Source organism: Salvia hispanica, chromosome 2 (genome assembly GCF_023119035.1).
Source record: "Salvia hispanica cultivar TCC Black 2014 chromosome 2, UniMelb_Shisp_WGS_1.0, whole genome shotgun sequence".
In the NCBI taxonomy this organism is placed as follows: domain Eukaryota; kingdom Viridiplantae; phylum Streptophyta; class Magnoliopsida; order Lamiales; family Lamiaceae; genus Salvia; species Salvia hispanica.
Genome location: NC_062966.1, coordinates 28,933,942 through 28,951,822, shown reverse-complemented (window position 1 = coordinate 28,951,822; position 17,881 = coordinate 28,933,942). Strand labels below are relative to the sequence as shown.

Below are 17,881 nucleotides of genomic sequence, written 5' to 3'. Positions count from 1 at the left end.
TGTTGATATAATTTATGCACAATGTTAAAATGTTTTTTATTTGTAGTTTTATTTATTTATTAATATATTTGCAGAAAGATATGTTGGAGGCATACTACAAAAAGAAGAACTTGTTAGACATATTCGAAAATATTAACAAGTCTTACATCGATATTCTTTCCTTGAAGTGGGCCAGAAGCAGTAACATAAAGGACTGTGGTGTCTATTTAATGAGACACATGGAAACTTATGTTGGAAAAAAAGATAGTGAATGGAATGTTGGCTTCTCTGCACACAACATAAAGATACTCCAGGTACTGCGTGGAAGATATTGCTACAACTTGATTGCATCAAGTTACAACAACCAGAGAGTGCCCATTTTAGAAGTAGCTGATGCATGGATGGAAGAAAACAAGCACAGATTGAATAGTTTAAACAACAAATACAAAAAGTGGTTTGTTAATAGAAAGTAGTGAAACAAAATTTGGGATGTATTTAACATTTAATGTTATTAGCTTACTTGTTTTTGGATGGATTTAAAAACAGCTACTACTGTGATTTTAACTTTTGAACTTATGAAAATGTATATTTTCTGTTAATTTTGTTATGATTCACATGACTTATTATTATTGTTGATATGGCTTATAATTCTTATTGACATGACTCATAATTGTTGGTGACATAATTCTATAGATACTTAAGATAGTAAATAATATAGTTGACACAGCTTTAACGTGTAATTGACATAACATTTATGTATCTTTGACACTATATGCACCATAGTTGATATAATTGTTATTAACATGACTTATAATTGGTGTTGACATGGCTTATAATTATTATTGATACAGTTCTGTGCATAGTTGACATGATTTATATTTGTTGTTAAAATGATTCTGTGCGTAATTGACATAGTATTTAACGTAATTGAAATGGGTCTATACGTAGTTGACATGACTGACATGATTCAATTTGTAGTTAAAATACTATGTAATATACTTATATGTGCAGTTGACACGGCTCTAACGTGTAGTTGACATGAATTTTATGGACTGTTGAAACGATATGCACAAAAGTTAATATAATTGTAAAACTAATATAGTTGACATGGATTGTACATGTAGTTGAAATGGCTTAAAACATAGTTGACATGAATAGTATATGTCGTTAACACGAAGTTCACCATAGTTGACATAATTATATTAGTTGTTGATATGGCTAGTACGTATAGTTAACATGGTTTATAACATAATTAACATAACTTGTACGTGTAGTTGACAAGATATGTACCGTAGTTGACATGACTGGTATGTACCCTTGACACGATGTGAACCATAATTGACATAATTATATTAGTTGTTGACATGGCCAGTATATATAATTGACATGATTTTTAATTGTTGACATGTGCAACTTAAAAACATGATAGAGCACGAAGGCAAGGCAGAGTCCAAGTTGTACTAAAAAGTCAACTACTTATAACCAAATGTCAACACCTTTTATAAAGGTGTACAAGTCAGAAAACAAAACTTAAAATTAAAAAACAGAATCATAAAATAGATGCCAACAAAGAGTAAAATCAGATATTAACAACTAACAAGAAAATGTCAATAATTTGTAGTCTATGTCAACAACTAAAAAACAATCATATGTCCTTTCTGCCACAGCTTCTAGCATTATGATCAGTAATTTTATGACACTTTCCACAACGCCTATGAGGTTTATTTGCTTTTTCAATTGCTTTCTCTATGCTTGACTTAATCCTGCTCTTCTTGTCACTTGCACCTCCTTTTGTACTAACCACATCTGGAGCATGGGCAGTTATTTCTTCAGGAACAACAATACCATATATGTTCATGATTGAATCATTTTTATCAAGAGAAGATGATCCAGCACAGTCATCTTTAAAGATTTGAGGACCAATACCCGCAAGCAAATTATCCAAAGCAATCAAATGATCTTTATTTCTAAAAGCACGCTGATATAGACCAAAGTAACGACCATGACATCTGTTAGCAATCTTTAGTTTGTCATCTTTGTTAGAACCTGCGCACATATAAAATGTCAACAGAATATATAAGATGTCAACTGTCTATATAAGATATGTCAACAGCTTAAACAACACATGCTAAAACTTAAACTGAAATATGTATAGAAAACAGTTTGCATACCTCTGTCAGATGCACTTGTAAGACCATGAACTGCCTTTAGTAATTCACTTTTAAGCCAACGGTTACCAACATATTTCTCTGGAATATTGTTGACATCTTTGTTTCTAAGAATGAAAAAAAGATGGCTGCATAGATAACCACACCTTAAAAATAGTTTACACTCACATTCATATGACTCAGTCTCTATCTCATATCTAACTGTAAAGATCTTCTTTCTAGCATCAGAAACTTTGAAGACCTCGATGTTCTCCAATGTGGACATGCTAATCATCCGACAACTCTTATCAGCCTCAACAATCAAATCTTGTACCACTCTAAACATCCTATCTGTGTAAACAGATCCCAATTGCTTCTCAAATGCTAAATCAGTGACATATTTTGGAGTGATTACAGAATCATAATAGTCAAGCCTTTCAGTTTGATTCCTTTGAGCATCAATGGCATTGTTATACTGAAGAGTGAAGTCAGCAAAATTGAACAACGGTTTCGAGTACCTCTTAAAAAAACTGTTTTCAGATTCTGAAAAAGATGTTGTTCTCATTAAAGAACCCATAGGAACATCTCTAAAGAAGGCTGGGATCCACATCTGTCTGATCAAAAACATATCCTTAAACCACTTATGATCTTCTACACTATATTTTTCAACAATACTAGTCCATAATATATCAAACTCATCCGGATCTAACAACTCTGACCAAACACAAGACTTAAACTCCTTACTAAACTTTTCTCTATCAGAAATTGATTTAGGTATCTTCTCAAATAACTTGCTCATAATATGCCACATACACAAACGATGCCTTGTACCAGGTAATACTTTCTCAATAGCAAGCCTCATTCCCCAATCTTGGTCAGTAATTATGATTCTTGGAGCAACACCCATGCATTCAACAAATACAGTGAAAAGCCATGAAAATGCATCACAATTCTCACCGGATACAAAACCAGCTCCAAACGCAATAGGACACCCATGATTGTCTTTCCCGGTAAATGGACCAAACACCATACGATACCTATTGAACAAATACATTAACACAAAACATCAATAATGTCAATTATAGATATATGCTATGTCAACTATTAAATCAGAAATGATGCAAAGTACAAATGTATCATATGTCAACTACCATGTCAACTACCATCTATGTCAACTAATAAGTATAATAAATAAACTACCTGTTTGTTGAATATGTTGTATCAAATGCTACAACATCTCCAAACATGTGGTAATGCTTCCGAGACTCAGCATCAGACCAGAATAAGCTCACTAACTTATTATCTTCAGATGATAATTGATATTTGTAAAAAAAGCCTTCACAAATTCTCTTCTTCTCTTGCATCTGATTTAGAATCATTTGCACATCCACTTCTTTTAATTTCTCTTTAATATCACGTGAACAATTCCTAACATCAGTCAACGTACACCCAACAACATCATAACCACCGAAAAACTCTTTTAATAAGTTAAAAGTAGAGGTAGGACCGATGTTAGCTTTGGTGCAATCTTCAACAAACTTGTGATGAACATCATTCAAACTCCGATTACCTTTCAAAAATCTCTTATGATCTTTATCAACCATAGTATGATTATGTTCCTCAACAAACTGATGCACTAGGTAATACTTATCACCAAAATCAGAAAAAAACTTAAAACTAATTCTCGCTCCACATCCACATCTTTTCGTTCCACGTCTACGTCTCTTCTTTGAAGATACTTCTTCATCATCAGACACATTACCATCCTCAGATACATTAACATCAACATCCAATGAATCTACCGTATGAAATCCTTGTCTATTGCAAACAATATACTGAAAAATAATAACACCACCACTAGACCTATTCCCAAATCTTCGACAATCAAAACGACACTCCTGAGCATACATTTCATAAAATGAAATTCCTTCCTCAAGAGAAGAAAATTTTTGACCTTCATAAGGCCTCAACTCAGGCTTGCAAATTGGAATAACAGACCCTACAACATAGAATATTTACCCAAGAACATAAATCATGTCAACAGATTTTCAAGTCATGTCAACAGAGAATAAATCAACAACATAACAGCTTTAGTTATCTCTAAAGAGGTGGCTGCACTCTTGTAAAATTCTTAGACAATTATTATAAGTTATGTAAGCCAAAATATCAGAATAGACTTCAGATTACAAGGATCAAAATGTCCAGATTAATGAAACAGAAAGTGAACAAAGAGCATGACAACAACACAGAATATTTACCAAGGAACATAAATCATGTCAACAGATTTTCAAGTCATGTCAACAGAGCATAAATCAGCAACATAACACAAAAAAATCATCTTAATGAAAATCAAACCAAACTACCTTCACCATTCATAAATCATGTCATCAGATTTTCAAGTTACATCAATGCAAATCAAAAGACTTACGTAAATTACCCCTATAGTTATCTCTAAAGAGGTGGCTGCACTATTATAAATTCTTAGACAATTGTTATAAGTTATGTAAGCCAAAATATCAGAACAAGCTTCAAATTACAAGGATCAAAATGTACAGTTTAATTAGAATACACTGATGGAAACACACGATGTCAACAGAATAATTAACAAATACACATAAATCATGTCAACAGAGCATAAATCACCAACATAACACAACAAAATAATGTTAATGAAACAGAAAGTGAACAAAGAGCATAGCAACAACACAGAATATTTACCAAGGAACATAAATCATGTCAACAAATTTTCAAGTCATGTCAACAGAGCATAAATCACCAACATAACACAACAAAATAATGTTAATGAAACAAAATGTCCACAAAGAGCATAAATCACCAACATAACACAAAAAATTCATGTTAATGAAAATCAAACCAAACTACCTCCACCATTCGTCGACGTAGACTCGGAATAAGATGAAGAATCCATCAAATAACACTTAGCTGTTGATTATGAACTGAAATCGAACCTGAAGATGAGAAAATAAAAAAAAAAACTAATTAGGAACAAATTTCAATGGGCATCAACAAATAAAGGATAAAAACAGAATAAAAGTGGGTATAATCAACCGAAAAACGTCAAAATCAACAGAGAAATCCGTCGAAAATCCGTCGAACTGGTCGTCTGTTTTTCGAAATTGAAGTGCAAATCAGATATCGTTGAAATCATCTGAGTCTAATTTTGTGAATCAATTGAATCATAAATCGTTAAAATAGATTCAATCAGTGATAGTATTGAATCGTTAAATTCTCAGCAGAATCGCCACTGTAACTTGAATATGATGAAGAACCCTAAATTAAAACGCGAAAAGACCATTATACCCTTTCATGGACCACTCATTTAATAAAAATGAGTGGCTGATATTGCATCTCATTTCTCAATTAGCCTAAATAATCTCAATTGATCATGATCCTATATATATATATATATATGTTTATAAGTACATAAATAGACGTATATATTGAACTAACACAAACTTTTTCGACCAATTACCTCTTTTATTCTTTCTTGACGTTGGTTCCAAAATGATAAAAAGAAATTATTCCATCGTATTATAAGTGAAACACTCTTTTATGCACAATATTTAAGAAAATGATAGTACTTTGGTAAGCTAGGTGAAAAAAGAATAAAGTATACAAGAATAAATATATTATTTTTTTTTTAAAAAAGCAACTCAGTTATATTAAGACAGCCTAAAAATAAATATGACTTACTCGTAGTGTTACGAGAGAAGTACTTTAAAATAAATGACTAATTGTGTATGATTAATAAATTTTGGGAATATTTTTTGTGACCAACTTAAATATGCTTTCAAGTTTCAAGTATTTCAAACTATTGGACCTCAAAATAGGCCACTTTTATACATTGAGGCCTAATTATGGGCTAATTAAGAAATAAGGTTTAATGTTATTTTCTGGGCGATCTATTTTGTTTGTATAATTCTCCATATTATGGATCCATTTTAGTATTCGCATAACCCGATTATATTATCACAACAATATTGTAAATATATTTATATAAAAAACATTTACTAGAAATACTCCTTCCGTCCCATAAAAATATGTGCATTGCATTCTTGGATAGTTATATTAATTTAATAATGTAGTTCCCACTATCCACTAACACTACTTTAACTATCATTCTCTTCTTCTCTCTTACTTTACCATACCATTCTCTTCCTCTCTCTTACTTTACCAATTTTTTTATAATTCACGTGCCATATCCATTGCCCATATTTTTATGGGATGGAGGGAGTATGAAAGAAAAACTTCTATTTTTAGCAATGAAACTATTTTTTATAAACATATCAAAATGACTAAATTGGACTATTTTTTGTGGAAGGAGGGAGTATATTATATTAACTTCATTGCTAATCAACTACTCCATACTCCCTCCATTCCACAAGAATATGCACTTTTTCCTCTTTAGTCCGTCCCACAAGAATATAAACTTCCTAATTTTGGAAAATCTTTTCTCTCTAATGAGGTGTGACCTATTCTCCATTAACAAATCTTTAATTATTTTTTCTCTCTACTCCTCTTTTACTTTACTAGTTTTACATTAAAATTCGTGTCGAACCCAAAGTACATATTCTTTGGGGACGGAATGAGTATTACACGGTCAATGCAAAGATTGAAATACAATTTGTAGGTTATAAAAAAATAGAATAGAATTGCTACTAAAAATTGCGATAAAATTTCAAAATTTAAGGAAAGATCTTAGTAAATTCCACCGTTAACCCTTCAAAAAATAATTATAAGAAAATCGATACATATTCAATTAATGAAACCTAATTAACCCTCGCCGCCCTTTCCCACCATCTCAATTGCTCCCATCCCTTATGGTGTAAGTATTAACCCAATTTCATCAAAAATCAACGATGAAAAAATCTCACAAGAATCGATTCCATCTCAACAACGACGTCGTAACAGAAATCCTCCTGTGCTCGCCCTTCGCATCCCTCTTGCGATTGCGAAGTGTATGCAAATCATGGCTCGATTTGATCGATTCCCAACCCTTCAGAAAATCACACATTCACCACCATGCCTGTAACACCTCGGAATTTAGAACCCTAATTTTGAGCCCTAAAATTTATTTTTGATGACGTGGAGTCGTGAATGCATTTATTGCATGTGATGCTATGGCCGAGTTGAGTCTAGGGTTTTCGTTGAAAGTTTGAAAAGTCAAACTTGTTGACTATGTGATGTGGCATGTGATTTTATTAATTTACTAAGTGAATTATTTGTTAAGGGTGAGTGGGAATATTAGAGAAAATTTTCATAAATACTAGTCACCTAATTGTTGAATTTTTCGAACCCTAGACCCTTTGGTGAGGGAATTCTATTTTTTTCGGATTTAAGTTAATTCTTGGGATATTTATCCAAATTAAATCTAAGACCCAATTATTTCCTTTTGAAGAGAGAAAAATCGAGCTCCTTTGTTTCTTGGTGATTTTCGAAAATCACCTATTGTGGGAAGGAATTATTTTATTTTAGTTAATCCCTTATTTGATTTCCTTCCATACCTAGAATTTAAATATTCTACCAAATCTTTCCATACTTCAAGAGATCTTGCCTTATCTCATTCTAGTCAATATTAAAAATCCATGCCTTATTTAAAAGGCATAGGGGACGCCTCTTTTAACTCCAAGTTAGGAGAATTCTTATTTTTATTTTGCTCCGTGATATTTTATTCTACTCCGTGAAATATTCAAAACGAAATCTTGACTAATTAGTGGCCTAATTTTCGAAACCTAGAGGATTTTTTCCCTAGGATCTATTTTTGTTAATTCTTCTTCCCTACTCCATAATATTGTTTTATTTAATTTTGGAGAATAAAATCTTACCAAATATTCTAAAGATCTTATTGGACTCTATAAATAAGAGCCAAAACCCCTAACCCTAGCCCCCATATTCTCGCCCCCTCACCATACTACACGCCCCCTCCCTCTTCTCTTTACTCTCTCAATTTTCTTCTACTTTACTCCATTAATCCTTCATCCTTTGAGAAGAAATCGAAGTTTGATCCAAGATTTTCGAAGAAACCAAGTCTTTACTTACTTTCTACCAATCGTTTTTCTTAGAAAGATATTCTTATATTAATCTTCTTCTTTCTAACCGATTAAACGGTCTTCTTAAACCCTCATGCATCTTATTTGAGTGAAAGTGGAATAAAAGGGATGGAAAATATGTATGCATGTTGTGTGTGTGTGAGTGCGTGTTGTGCGTGTGTGTGTGTACGTGTCGTGTGTGTGTGTGCATTGTGTCTTGGCAAAATACTCATGTGCGATATATGTTGATGTTAGATCTAGAGTTGAGATGCGAATGGATTATATATTTTGAGAGCATGATTTTGATTGGTCATACTAAGTTAAGTCGATGAGAAAAGGGAAAGCGTCGAGACATGCATGTATTAGGAGTTGAGTTAAGAATCTGATTTGTGATATGTGCCTATGTGATTAAAAAGGTGAAACCTCGGTTGCGAAGCCGGATAACGGAAAAGCGAAACTACTTGAAACCTAAGCAGTCGAGGTGGGCTTTACTCTTAAAACTCTCTTTTATTTTGTCAAAAATATTGATTGGTGTTATAAGGGTGGTTTAACTGTTATGCCATGCCTATGTCTGTTTTATTGTGATATTGTGCGCCTGATGCCTAGTTTGTGAGTTCGCTCCATTGGGCCATCGGGTTATGGTTATGTTTATACGAATTCAGGTCTGAGTATGGGCCGCAAACCCTACCAGGCCGTGTACACGAGGGGATCGGGAGCCGTCCTTGCTAGTCGGCCGGTCTCGTGGGCGAAAAGTGTGGCCACACTTTCGTCGCACCATGGAATGATTGTGATTGTTGATTTTGTTGAGGAAAATGGGGAGTTATTTTGACGGCCAGTCTGCCCGGAGAAATTGATCGCAGAAAGAATGTTTTGCGGAGATCTTCCAAACCTCGTTGGTCGGAGAGAAAATGGCAACGTTCTGCGGCGCAAAGGGCAACAAGTTTATCTTCTCAAACGAGAAAGACCTCTTCGCCTCCTTGTACCCTAAATCACTGAAGAAAGTCCTGTCGTTTCCCGGGAGCAAAGAGGAGGTGAATCCAACCACGAAAAGCATCCTCCACCACGACCTCTTCTCCCCCGCGGCCCTCGAGAAGCACGTGCCGGCCATGGACGCGCTGGTGCGTGAGCACATGGCACGCCACTGGAGGCCTGACTTGGTCGTGAAGGTTCTTCCGTTGGCGAAGAAGTACACGTTCGAGTTGGCGTGCAAGCTGGTTCTGAACGACGTCGACCCTGGGCGCGTGAAGAGGATCCTGGAGGCGTTCACTGTGGCGACCGAGGGGATGTTTACGGTGCCTGTGGATCTGCCCGGAACGGCCTACAGGCGCGCGATCAGGGGAGGCAAGGCGTTGAGGGAGGAGCTGATGAGGATCGTCCGGGAGCGGAAGGAGGAGTTGGAAGGGAGAAACGAGGGCGAGACGAGCGATTTTCTGTAGAATATGGTGATGGCGAGGGATGAAGATGGGAAGTTTATTGGGGAGAAGGAGATTTGTACACAAGTAGTTGCTATACTTCTGGCTAGCTACGAAACAACCAGCTCTGCGCTTACTACTGTCATCAATTATCTTGCTCAACTTCCCCATATTTACAATCAGGTCTTCACGGGTAGGAGTCCGGTTTTCCATTTTCGTGTGTTCAGGTCTGATTCAATTTTGGTCCAAAACATTCACTTTAACAGGTCCATAATAAATGAAAATGTCGACAAAGTAGTCACTTTTTTGACGGAACCATCTTCGACAAGGATTTCATTTGTTATGGACCTGTTTTACAAAAAGTAATGTTTTTGACCAAATTTGTATTTTAGTCATATGTTTAGGACTAAAACTGACCTTTACTTCATATTTTTTGAAATCCGAATGCTCGTCTATGTATATTGTAATGTTTTCGACAGAGCAAATGGCGATAGCAAAGTTGAAAGGCCCTGGTGAGCTGCTGACATGGGACGACATTGAGAAAATGAAGTACTCATGGAACGTTGTGCGTGAAACTTTCAGGCTTATGCCTCCTTCGGTAGGACCTTACAGGGAAGCCGCAAAGGATTTCACCTATGCAGGCTTCACCATTCCCAAAGGATGGAAGGTATCCTATCCACATATATTTCCTTTTTCGTCCGTCTCATAGAAAAGTCAATATCCATTTATGGCATACTTTTTCTCATTCTCTTTTACTTTATCATTTATGTACCTCAGCATCCACTACATAATTTCAACTACTTTTTCTTATTATCTCTTAATACTAATTACACATTAAAACCTTAAATAGCCTATTTATATGAGAAGGGAGTATATAAACTTTTTTTTTTTTGAACTGAAACTCAACATGAGAAAACATAAACTTGCAGTTGTTTTGGACGATGTACACAACGCACAAGAATCCTGACTGCTTCCCAGAGCCGGAGAGGTTTGATCCATCGCGGTTTGAGGGGAGTGGGCCGGCGCCTTACACGTTCGTTCCATTTGGAGGAGGGCCGAAAATGTGCCCCGGGAAAGAGTATGCTAGGCTTGAATTGTTGGTCATGATGCATAATGTGAGAAGATAGTTTACCATGCTACGTCTACACCGGTTCATGGCCTTACACTTCGTCTTCATCCTCATCAAAAATAGATTATTCATCCTGAATTTGATCTTAATATTGTATGAGGGTTTAGTAATTTAATGATCTTATAAAGAAATAAAACAAAATTATAAGGAAGTAAGATAACACGATATAATGATGAAGCCCGAAAATCAATGCTATTACAAATAATTATTGGTTCCACTATCAAATCAAAATAAAAACTAAAGAACGTATTAATTGGAAAAAAAAACAACGCATTAGTTGGAAAGAAACTCCTATTGTCATTACACGATTTAGTATTGCAAAGTGATGAAACAATCATTTTCGCTTTAATTTATAATAAATGACAATAACACTCACTAAAAATCGTTCATTTGAGAATAATGCCAAACACTATCAAATTTACTATAAATATCAATCCCAAAATATCATTCGCTAAAAAGGTGCGGATCTATAAATTCCTAAAGAAAGAAAAGAAATATTTGATCAGATAGAGCAAGCGACGTTGGGTGGCAAAGAGAGCGTTGATTGCTAGAATCAGTTTTTATGTATTTTGAATGGGTTTTAAATGGATTGATGATAAGCCATTTATTGTGATTGGCCTTTTGGGTAACTACAGGTTGAGCCAATTTTGGTTGTAATTATTTTTATTTTTTATTTTTACAATTAATATTGCATCTCGGGTGAATGTGTTTCGTAGGTTTTTATTTTATTTGTCACTTTCTTCTTCTATTTTCCAGTGAAGCTATTTTATTTTGTTGTTTTTAGGCACATTTATATCCAATAGATTTTATTCACCTAAAAATATTAAACCATATCATTAACTAATTGATGGATTAAAAATTACTCTAATTAACCAATCTAATTTCAAGCATTTGAGGACCAAGATGACAATTTCGCTTTCACTATAATATGATCACGAAAATATAATTATATATGATTCTCTAACAAGAAGAACAATTTAAATGTATGGAAAAACATTTTTCCTAAAAAATGAATAATTCACTTTTTATATGCTATTATTATAGCAAAATTTAAATTAACTTCACTGATAAAATATTTCCTTTTATTCAGTTTGTTTTGTGTTTTACCATCGGAAAAAGGGAAACCATTATCGATTTTCCTAAAACAAAAAAATAACATAAAATAAAGTAAATTTAACCAAATTTATTATTATTTTGTTGTATATTAGTGTTGTTGCATATATATTTAATCATTGTGTGGCGTTGTTTACTAATGTAGTTGCCGAATCATTTTTAAGTAGACTTGTCAGTAAGACTAATTTTTAATTTAGCTATTAGTTAATAAAATAGTTTAATATTTTTAAGTGAATAAAACATATTGGATATAAATGTACTTGAAAACAACAAAAAAATAGCTTCACTGGAAAATAGAAGAAGAAAGTTACAAATAAAATAAAAACCTACAAAACACAATACACCCATCCGAGATGCAATATTAATTGTAAAAACACAAATAAAAAATTATTTCTTTTACTTGCAAGGTTCTAACTTTTATATATTTTCTAGAATTGCATTTTATTATTAGATATCCAACAACTTTAAATCAGTACAAATTCTAATAAATAATTTTTTTCTGTATTATTTTATATATTTAAAAATTATTTTTGTGCCGTGCATACCACGGGTAAGATACTCGTTAGGATTAAAACTTAAGTTTGATATATAACTTAACTTTAAATTCCAATTGAAAATGACTTTAAAAAATTCAATCCCTTATGATTACATTTGACACAAATAAAATAATTATAATATATCAAAATTAGTGATAATCGAAAGACACATCTCACCTAAACGCGTGCATCAGTTTAGCTAATTTGTATTGCCTAGCCATTTTAAAATTTTATTCAGAACAGTTGCATCGTACAAGTTTTATTTGTGAAATACTATGAGATAGGAAGAATTAGGGTTTGGATCAGAAAGGAAGGACCTTTGGAAGCTCCCCTAGATGTGTATATTATGAATTATATTATATGGTATATATAGGCTTGAAAAATATTTAAACATAGTAAAATTAAATCCTACAAGGAATAAAAGTGATTTGGCATCACAAGACAAGAGTTTCTTTCCTTCCTGAATTTCCGCCTAATTTTCGTAGAATGATGATAAGATTCATAACATTATTCACAGAACTCCGGTTGAGACATGCAATATACCCACGTGAAGCTCTTTCGAAGAAGAAAATAATGGAATGCATTAAGTATTGATTGAACTTCAATATTTCCTAGAAAGCTGGCTCGAACTAAGGCTTTTGCACATCCTAATAAACTCTGTAGACCGCTGACTTGGCCTCGGCGGGACCGCTGGGCGCTCTCTGGAGTATCTGTGTCAGTCTCGGTGATCGATTTCTCTTCTTCGGCGCCCGCTAATGCGTTCTCTAGATTATCTGTGTCAATCTCGTTGATCGATGTCTCTTCTTCGGCGCCCGCTCATGCGCTTAGTGGCCGCTGACTTGATGTCGGCGGATCGCTGAGATCCTCCGTTGGGTCAAGACTTTAGTTTTGACTATTTTGTAATACCTTTTTCTAAGTTATTTTCAATCATTTTCTAACAACCACGTTAAAATACCAAAATATACTCCCCCGTCTAAGATGACATATTTCTTGGTCGGTACTCGGTACAAGATGTTGGCTATTGTGTTTAATTGGAGAGAAAAAGATGGATGTAGGTATTAAATAGAGAAAGAAAGAGAGTTGAATATTTAATTGTAGAGGGAAAAAGTGGTTTAGTGTATTAATGGAGAGATAAATTTTTAATATATAGAAATGTATCATCTCACAAACTAAAAAGTAAATGGTGTCAAATTAATTTAGACAGAACAAAAATATAAAATATGCAATTTAAGAAATTTAAGAACATAGTTTGCTTGAATGACATTTAAAACAAGCTAAATATAGGCCTTAAACACATGGAAAATCCGTGTTTATCAACGACAGAAACAAAATATAGTAACTCAAGACAATTGACCGAGAAGAAATTGATCTATTTTTTATGAGGATGGAGGCGAAGGGGAAGGCCGTGAGCTGGTGCAGGAGAAACATTGAACACCATCTTCTCATTTGGAATGACCTTTTCAAGTCTAAACCTTGTCACCAAATTGTGGGTGAACACCAATACTACAAGCCTAACATAGCTTCTCCCGGGGCACATACGAGGTCCTCCTCCAAACGGAACGTACGTGTAAGGTTCCGGACCACTCCCCTCAAACCGCAATGGATCAAACTTCTCCGGCTCCGGGAAGTAATCAGGGTTCATGTGGGATGAATGAGGCGTCCACAATACCTACATAGTTCATGTGATTGTTCTTGATAAGTAAAGTACTTGCTTCATCTAATGTAAATGAGATGTGAAGTGGAGGCCGTGAGTTTTAACAAATCATTGGCTATGATTTGAGTGAATAATGCCCAAAGAAAAGGATATTGTGTAATTAGATAATTAGGCGCTAGGTTTTGGGTGAATAATGAGCGTGAATGGAATTTAAAATATTTAATCACTCAAAAAAATTATTCATGAAGGGAGTGTATGGCAATGAGTTTTTGAAATACTCTCTTCGTCCACGAAAAATATGGCAGATTTGTTATTTTTGGTTGTCCACAAAACATTAGGCACGTTCAAAAAAGGAAAATTTTCAATAACTTCTCTCTTACTTTTTTTCCCTTCTCTCTTACTAATAATATTGATCCTACATTCCACTTACACTACTTCTCTTTTACTCTTTTCATTCTCTCTTATATTTTTTCCTTCTTTCTTACTTTATCAATTCTACATTAAAATCCGTGTCATTCACAAAGTGCTCTATTTTTCGTTGACGGATGGAGTATTTTGAAAGTTGGACATATAAGCAAACATAAAAAAGCTATGGTGGTTCATGGTTTAATAAGTCGGACAGATTTGACTATTAATTGATCCGATATGTTGTATACTATAGGGATGTAATCAATTGCTAACTAATTACCAATCCAAAATTGAGACCAATTTTCAACCATTAGATTAGAAGATCTTGTAGTTAATATAATGCCAAGTGTAATATATTTTAAATTTAAATAATTATTAATTAAATTAAAAGGGTATTAATGTCAAATTAAAGATAATTTGATAAGGATTCCAACGAGATCTCAATTGCATATGTTCCGACGATGTTCGGGTGATGAAATTTGATAAATTATATTTCAATTTTCGTACATGTTGATAAGCAGTTTTTATCAACAAATGCAACAAAATATCTCAATATAGTAGGCAAAATCTCAATATTATGCATGTCCAATCTCAATAAAAATGTGTTGATATTTTCTTGTCCTTGTATTGATATTCTAATATCATATTGTTGATATTTGTAATACACAATGTTGATATAAAAAAACACCCACGAAAATTATCATATGATAACATAATGACGATATTACCCTTTTGTTGATATTTTGTCTACTATTTATTGAGATTTGTGAGCTTTAATCTCATCTACTCATTTTAAAATCCAAGGATGGAGATTTAGTCTTGATTTTGGATTAGGGTGCTATAAGCATTAGAATAGGACCCGTATACTATATATGCAATTAATTTTATATCATACAGAAATATTAAATTAAAGAATACTCCTACATAAAACATTGAAATTAATTAATTACCGCATACATAAATTAGATATATATCCTACTCCCTCCGTCCCGGAGTATTAGACTCATTTCTTTTGGGCACATGATTTAAGGAATTGATATTTAAATAGTTAAAGTGGAGAGAGTAAAGTATGAGAGAGGGAAAAAGTAGGAGAGATAAGAGAGAAAAAAGTAGGTGGAGAATAAAATAAGATAAATGCTTTTTGCTAAAAAAGGAAACGAGTCTTATATGTTGGGACATCCCAAAAAGGAAAGTTGGTCTAATACCTTGGGACGGAGGGAGTATTATTTCTATAATTTTTATTAGTATGTAATTTTTAGCATGCTTCGTTTTGTACTTGATTACATATACAATTTTCTCATTATTTACTAATGAAGTTGACCTAAACAAGTACTCCTTTCGTCTTCAAAAAATTGCAAATTTATAAGAAATTATGGCAAAAAGTCAAACTTATCATAGACGAAGGAAATAATACATACTCCACATAAATAAATCTCACCTTCCATCCTTTAGGAATGGTGAAACCTGCATAGGTGAATTCAACAGTGCTCTCACAAATACCTCCTATGGAAGGGGGTGTTACCCTCATACATTCGCGCACGACGTTCCACGTATACTTCATCTTCTCCAAATCCTCCATCGCCAGCAACCCATTAGGGCCTTTCGATTTCGCAATCTCCCTTTGCTCTGTACCAATATTATTTTTCTTCCATTACTACAAAAATTATAGAGGGAACTTTTGTACCATGGTCATCTTTCATCATTGTTTGCTAGTCCAAATCAATATTTTAGGTCACATCTAAAATTGGATATCTACATTTGCTCAAATATGTTAGTTTCTGATCCTATATAGTACGTTTTGTTTTATAATTAACAATTACATTAAATATTGACAGTCAACCATGTTTTGACTCAAATATTAATGAGTTAATTATCATTCTAATTAACCATTTTAAACCACAATTTTATTCATTAGTCAACCTAACTAAAACATACCTTCCAAAACCCGATCGGTAATGTGGGGAAGCTCGGCAAGATAATAAATGACATTAGTGATCAATGAAGAGAGTTCATACTCGGCGCCAATAAGCAAACCAATAAAGACATTAACAATCATGCTATCACTCATATATTCCCCATCTGCATTTGTTGCCGCCACCATCTTCGACAGAAGTTCCTCTCCCTCGCTCTCGGCCGCCCTAATCTCCCTTCTCCTCTCCTGCACGATCCTCAGCAGCTCGTGGCGCACAATTCTTCCTCCCCCCACAGCGCGGTTTAGGGTCGTCCCAGGCAAGTTTACCGGCAAAGACAAGATCCCTTTAGTCAGAAGAGATAAAGATTTCAAGAATTCGCCCGACCCAAACCCCCACGGTTCATAAAATTCATGCACGCCAACGAGAGGGCGTACTTCTTTGTCGATGGAAGAGCCTCCACCACTGAGCTACCTGACGGCAAGTAAAAACGAAAAGTAACATATAACTATCCCACATCAGTGTCAAGAGAAAACTGAAACCACTATATAAGTCTCATAGGCCTCTCTCTCCTCCTATCACCAACTATCCCACGTCAGTGTCAACAAACAGAAAACTGAAAGCACTATATTAGTCTCATAGGCATGTACCTCTCCATTCGGTTTCAAGATGCTCACGAGCTAACGAGTCCATCACTGGCACGTACTTCTTCAAGGCGTCCGGCTTGAGGATGTCGTATTGGAAGTTGTCGAAGGAGGCCTTTGGTTCTTGACACCTGGTTTTTTCGAGATCCGGGTATATAGCCTTTGCCAGTGAAGGAAGCGACCACCGGGTGAAGAGTTCGTTTTGGTTCTTGAAGATGAACTTGTTGCCTTGTGCACCGCATAGCACAGCTATTTTCTCTCCAAACAAGGAGGTTTTGAATGCATCTTGAGAGTATTTCTGCATTCTCTCTTTCACTAGCTTCTCTGAGCCTAAACGGTCGAGCTCCATGTTTTCTCCGAGAAACGGCCAACCCATGGAGCCCGGAGGAGGGTTTTTCAGTTTCCCCGAGGCCCGTTTGCGAATGGAAAAGATGAGGTATATAGAGAGAGGAAGAAGAAGGAGAGCAAGAAGATATGGGCTTAAGGTATCCATTGATATGCAGCTAGCTAGGTTAAGATGAGAGAGGTACGTATGGACGGCCAAGAATGTACATATATATAAACGAAATCCTTCAAGATTTAATGTTAAATTTTATGTCATAGATTATGTAAATGGCCTGAAAATGGTGTTGAGAGAAATTCGAATCTTTTTTTTGGATAGGCAAATGCATAGAAATTTAAATGTTACTCCCTCCTCCGTCCCTTGTTAATTGAGGCGTTTTTTTTCGACATGTAGATTAATAATAGTATATTAAGTGGCTGGTGAATAAGTGAGAGAGAATAAATTAAGAGAGATGTTGAGAGAATAAAGTATGAGATGATTAATTTTTGTCAAAAATTGTAATGACGATCGGTTAATTTGGAATTTTCCAAAATAGTAAAATAACTCTATTAACATA

At 34.4% G+C, this 17,881-nt stretch overlaps 1 protein-coding gene and 2 pseudogenes across 1 annotated transcript; 1 reads left to right on the top strand and 2 right to left on the bottom strand.

Moving 5' to 3' along the window:
* Positions 1-1,624: 1,624 nt before the first annotated feature.
* On the bottom strand, positions 1,625-4,036 carry LOC125206726 (protein FAR1-RELATED SEQUENCE 5-like). The gene is made up of 3 exons (XM_048105962.1): positions 3,327-4,036; positions 2,151-3,163; positions 1,625-2,025 (listed from the first exon to the last, which is right to left on the bottom strand). Exons 1-3 carry the CDS (start codon positions 4,034-4,036, stop codon positions 1,625-1,627), a joined length of 2,124 nt encoding a protein of 707 aa, XP_047961919.1.
* Positions 4,037-9,057: 5,021 nt separating this feature from the next.
* On the top strand, positions 9,058-10,780 carry LOC125204015 (annotated as a pseudogene).
* A 2,955-nt stretch (positions 10,781-13,735) lies between these two features.
* On the bottom strand, positions 13,736-17,475 carry LOC125206063 (annotated as a pseudogene).
* Between the last annotated feature and the right edge of the window lie 406 nt (positions 17,476-17,881).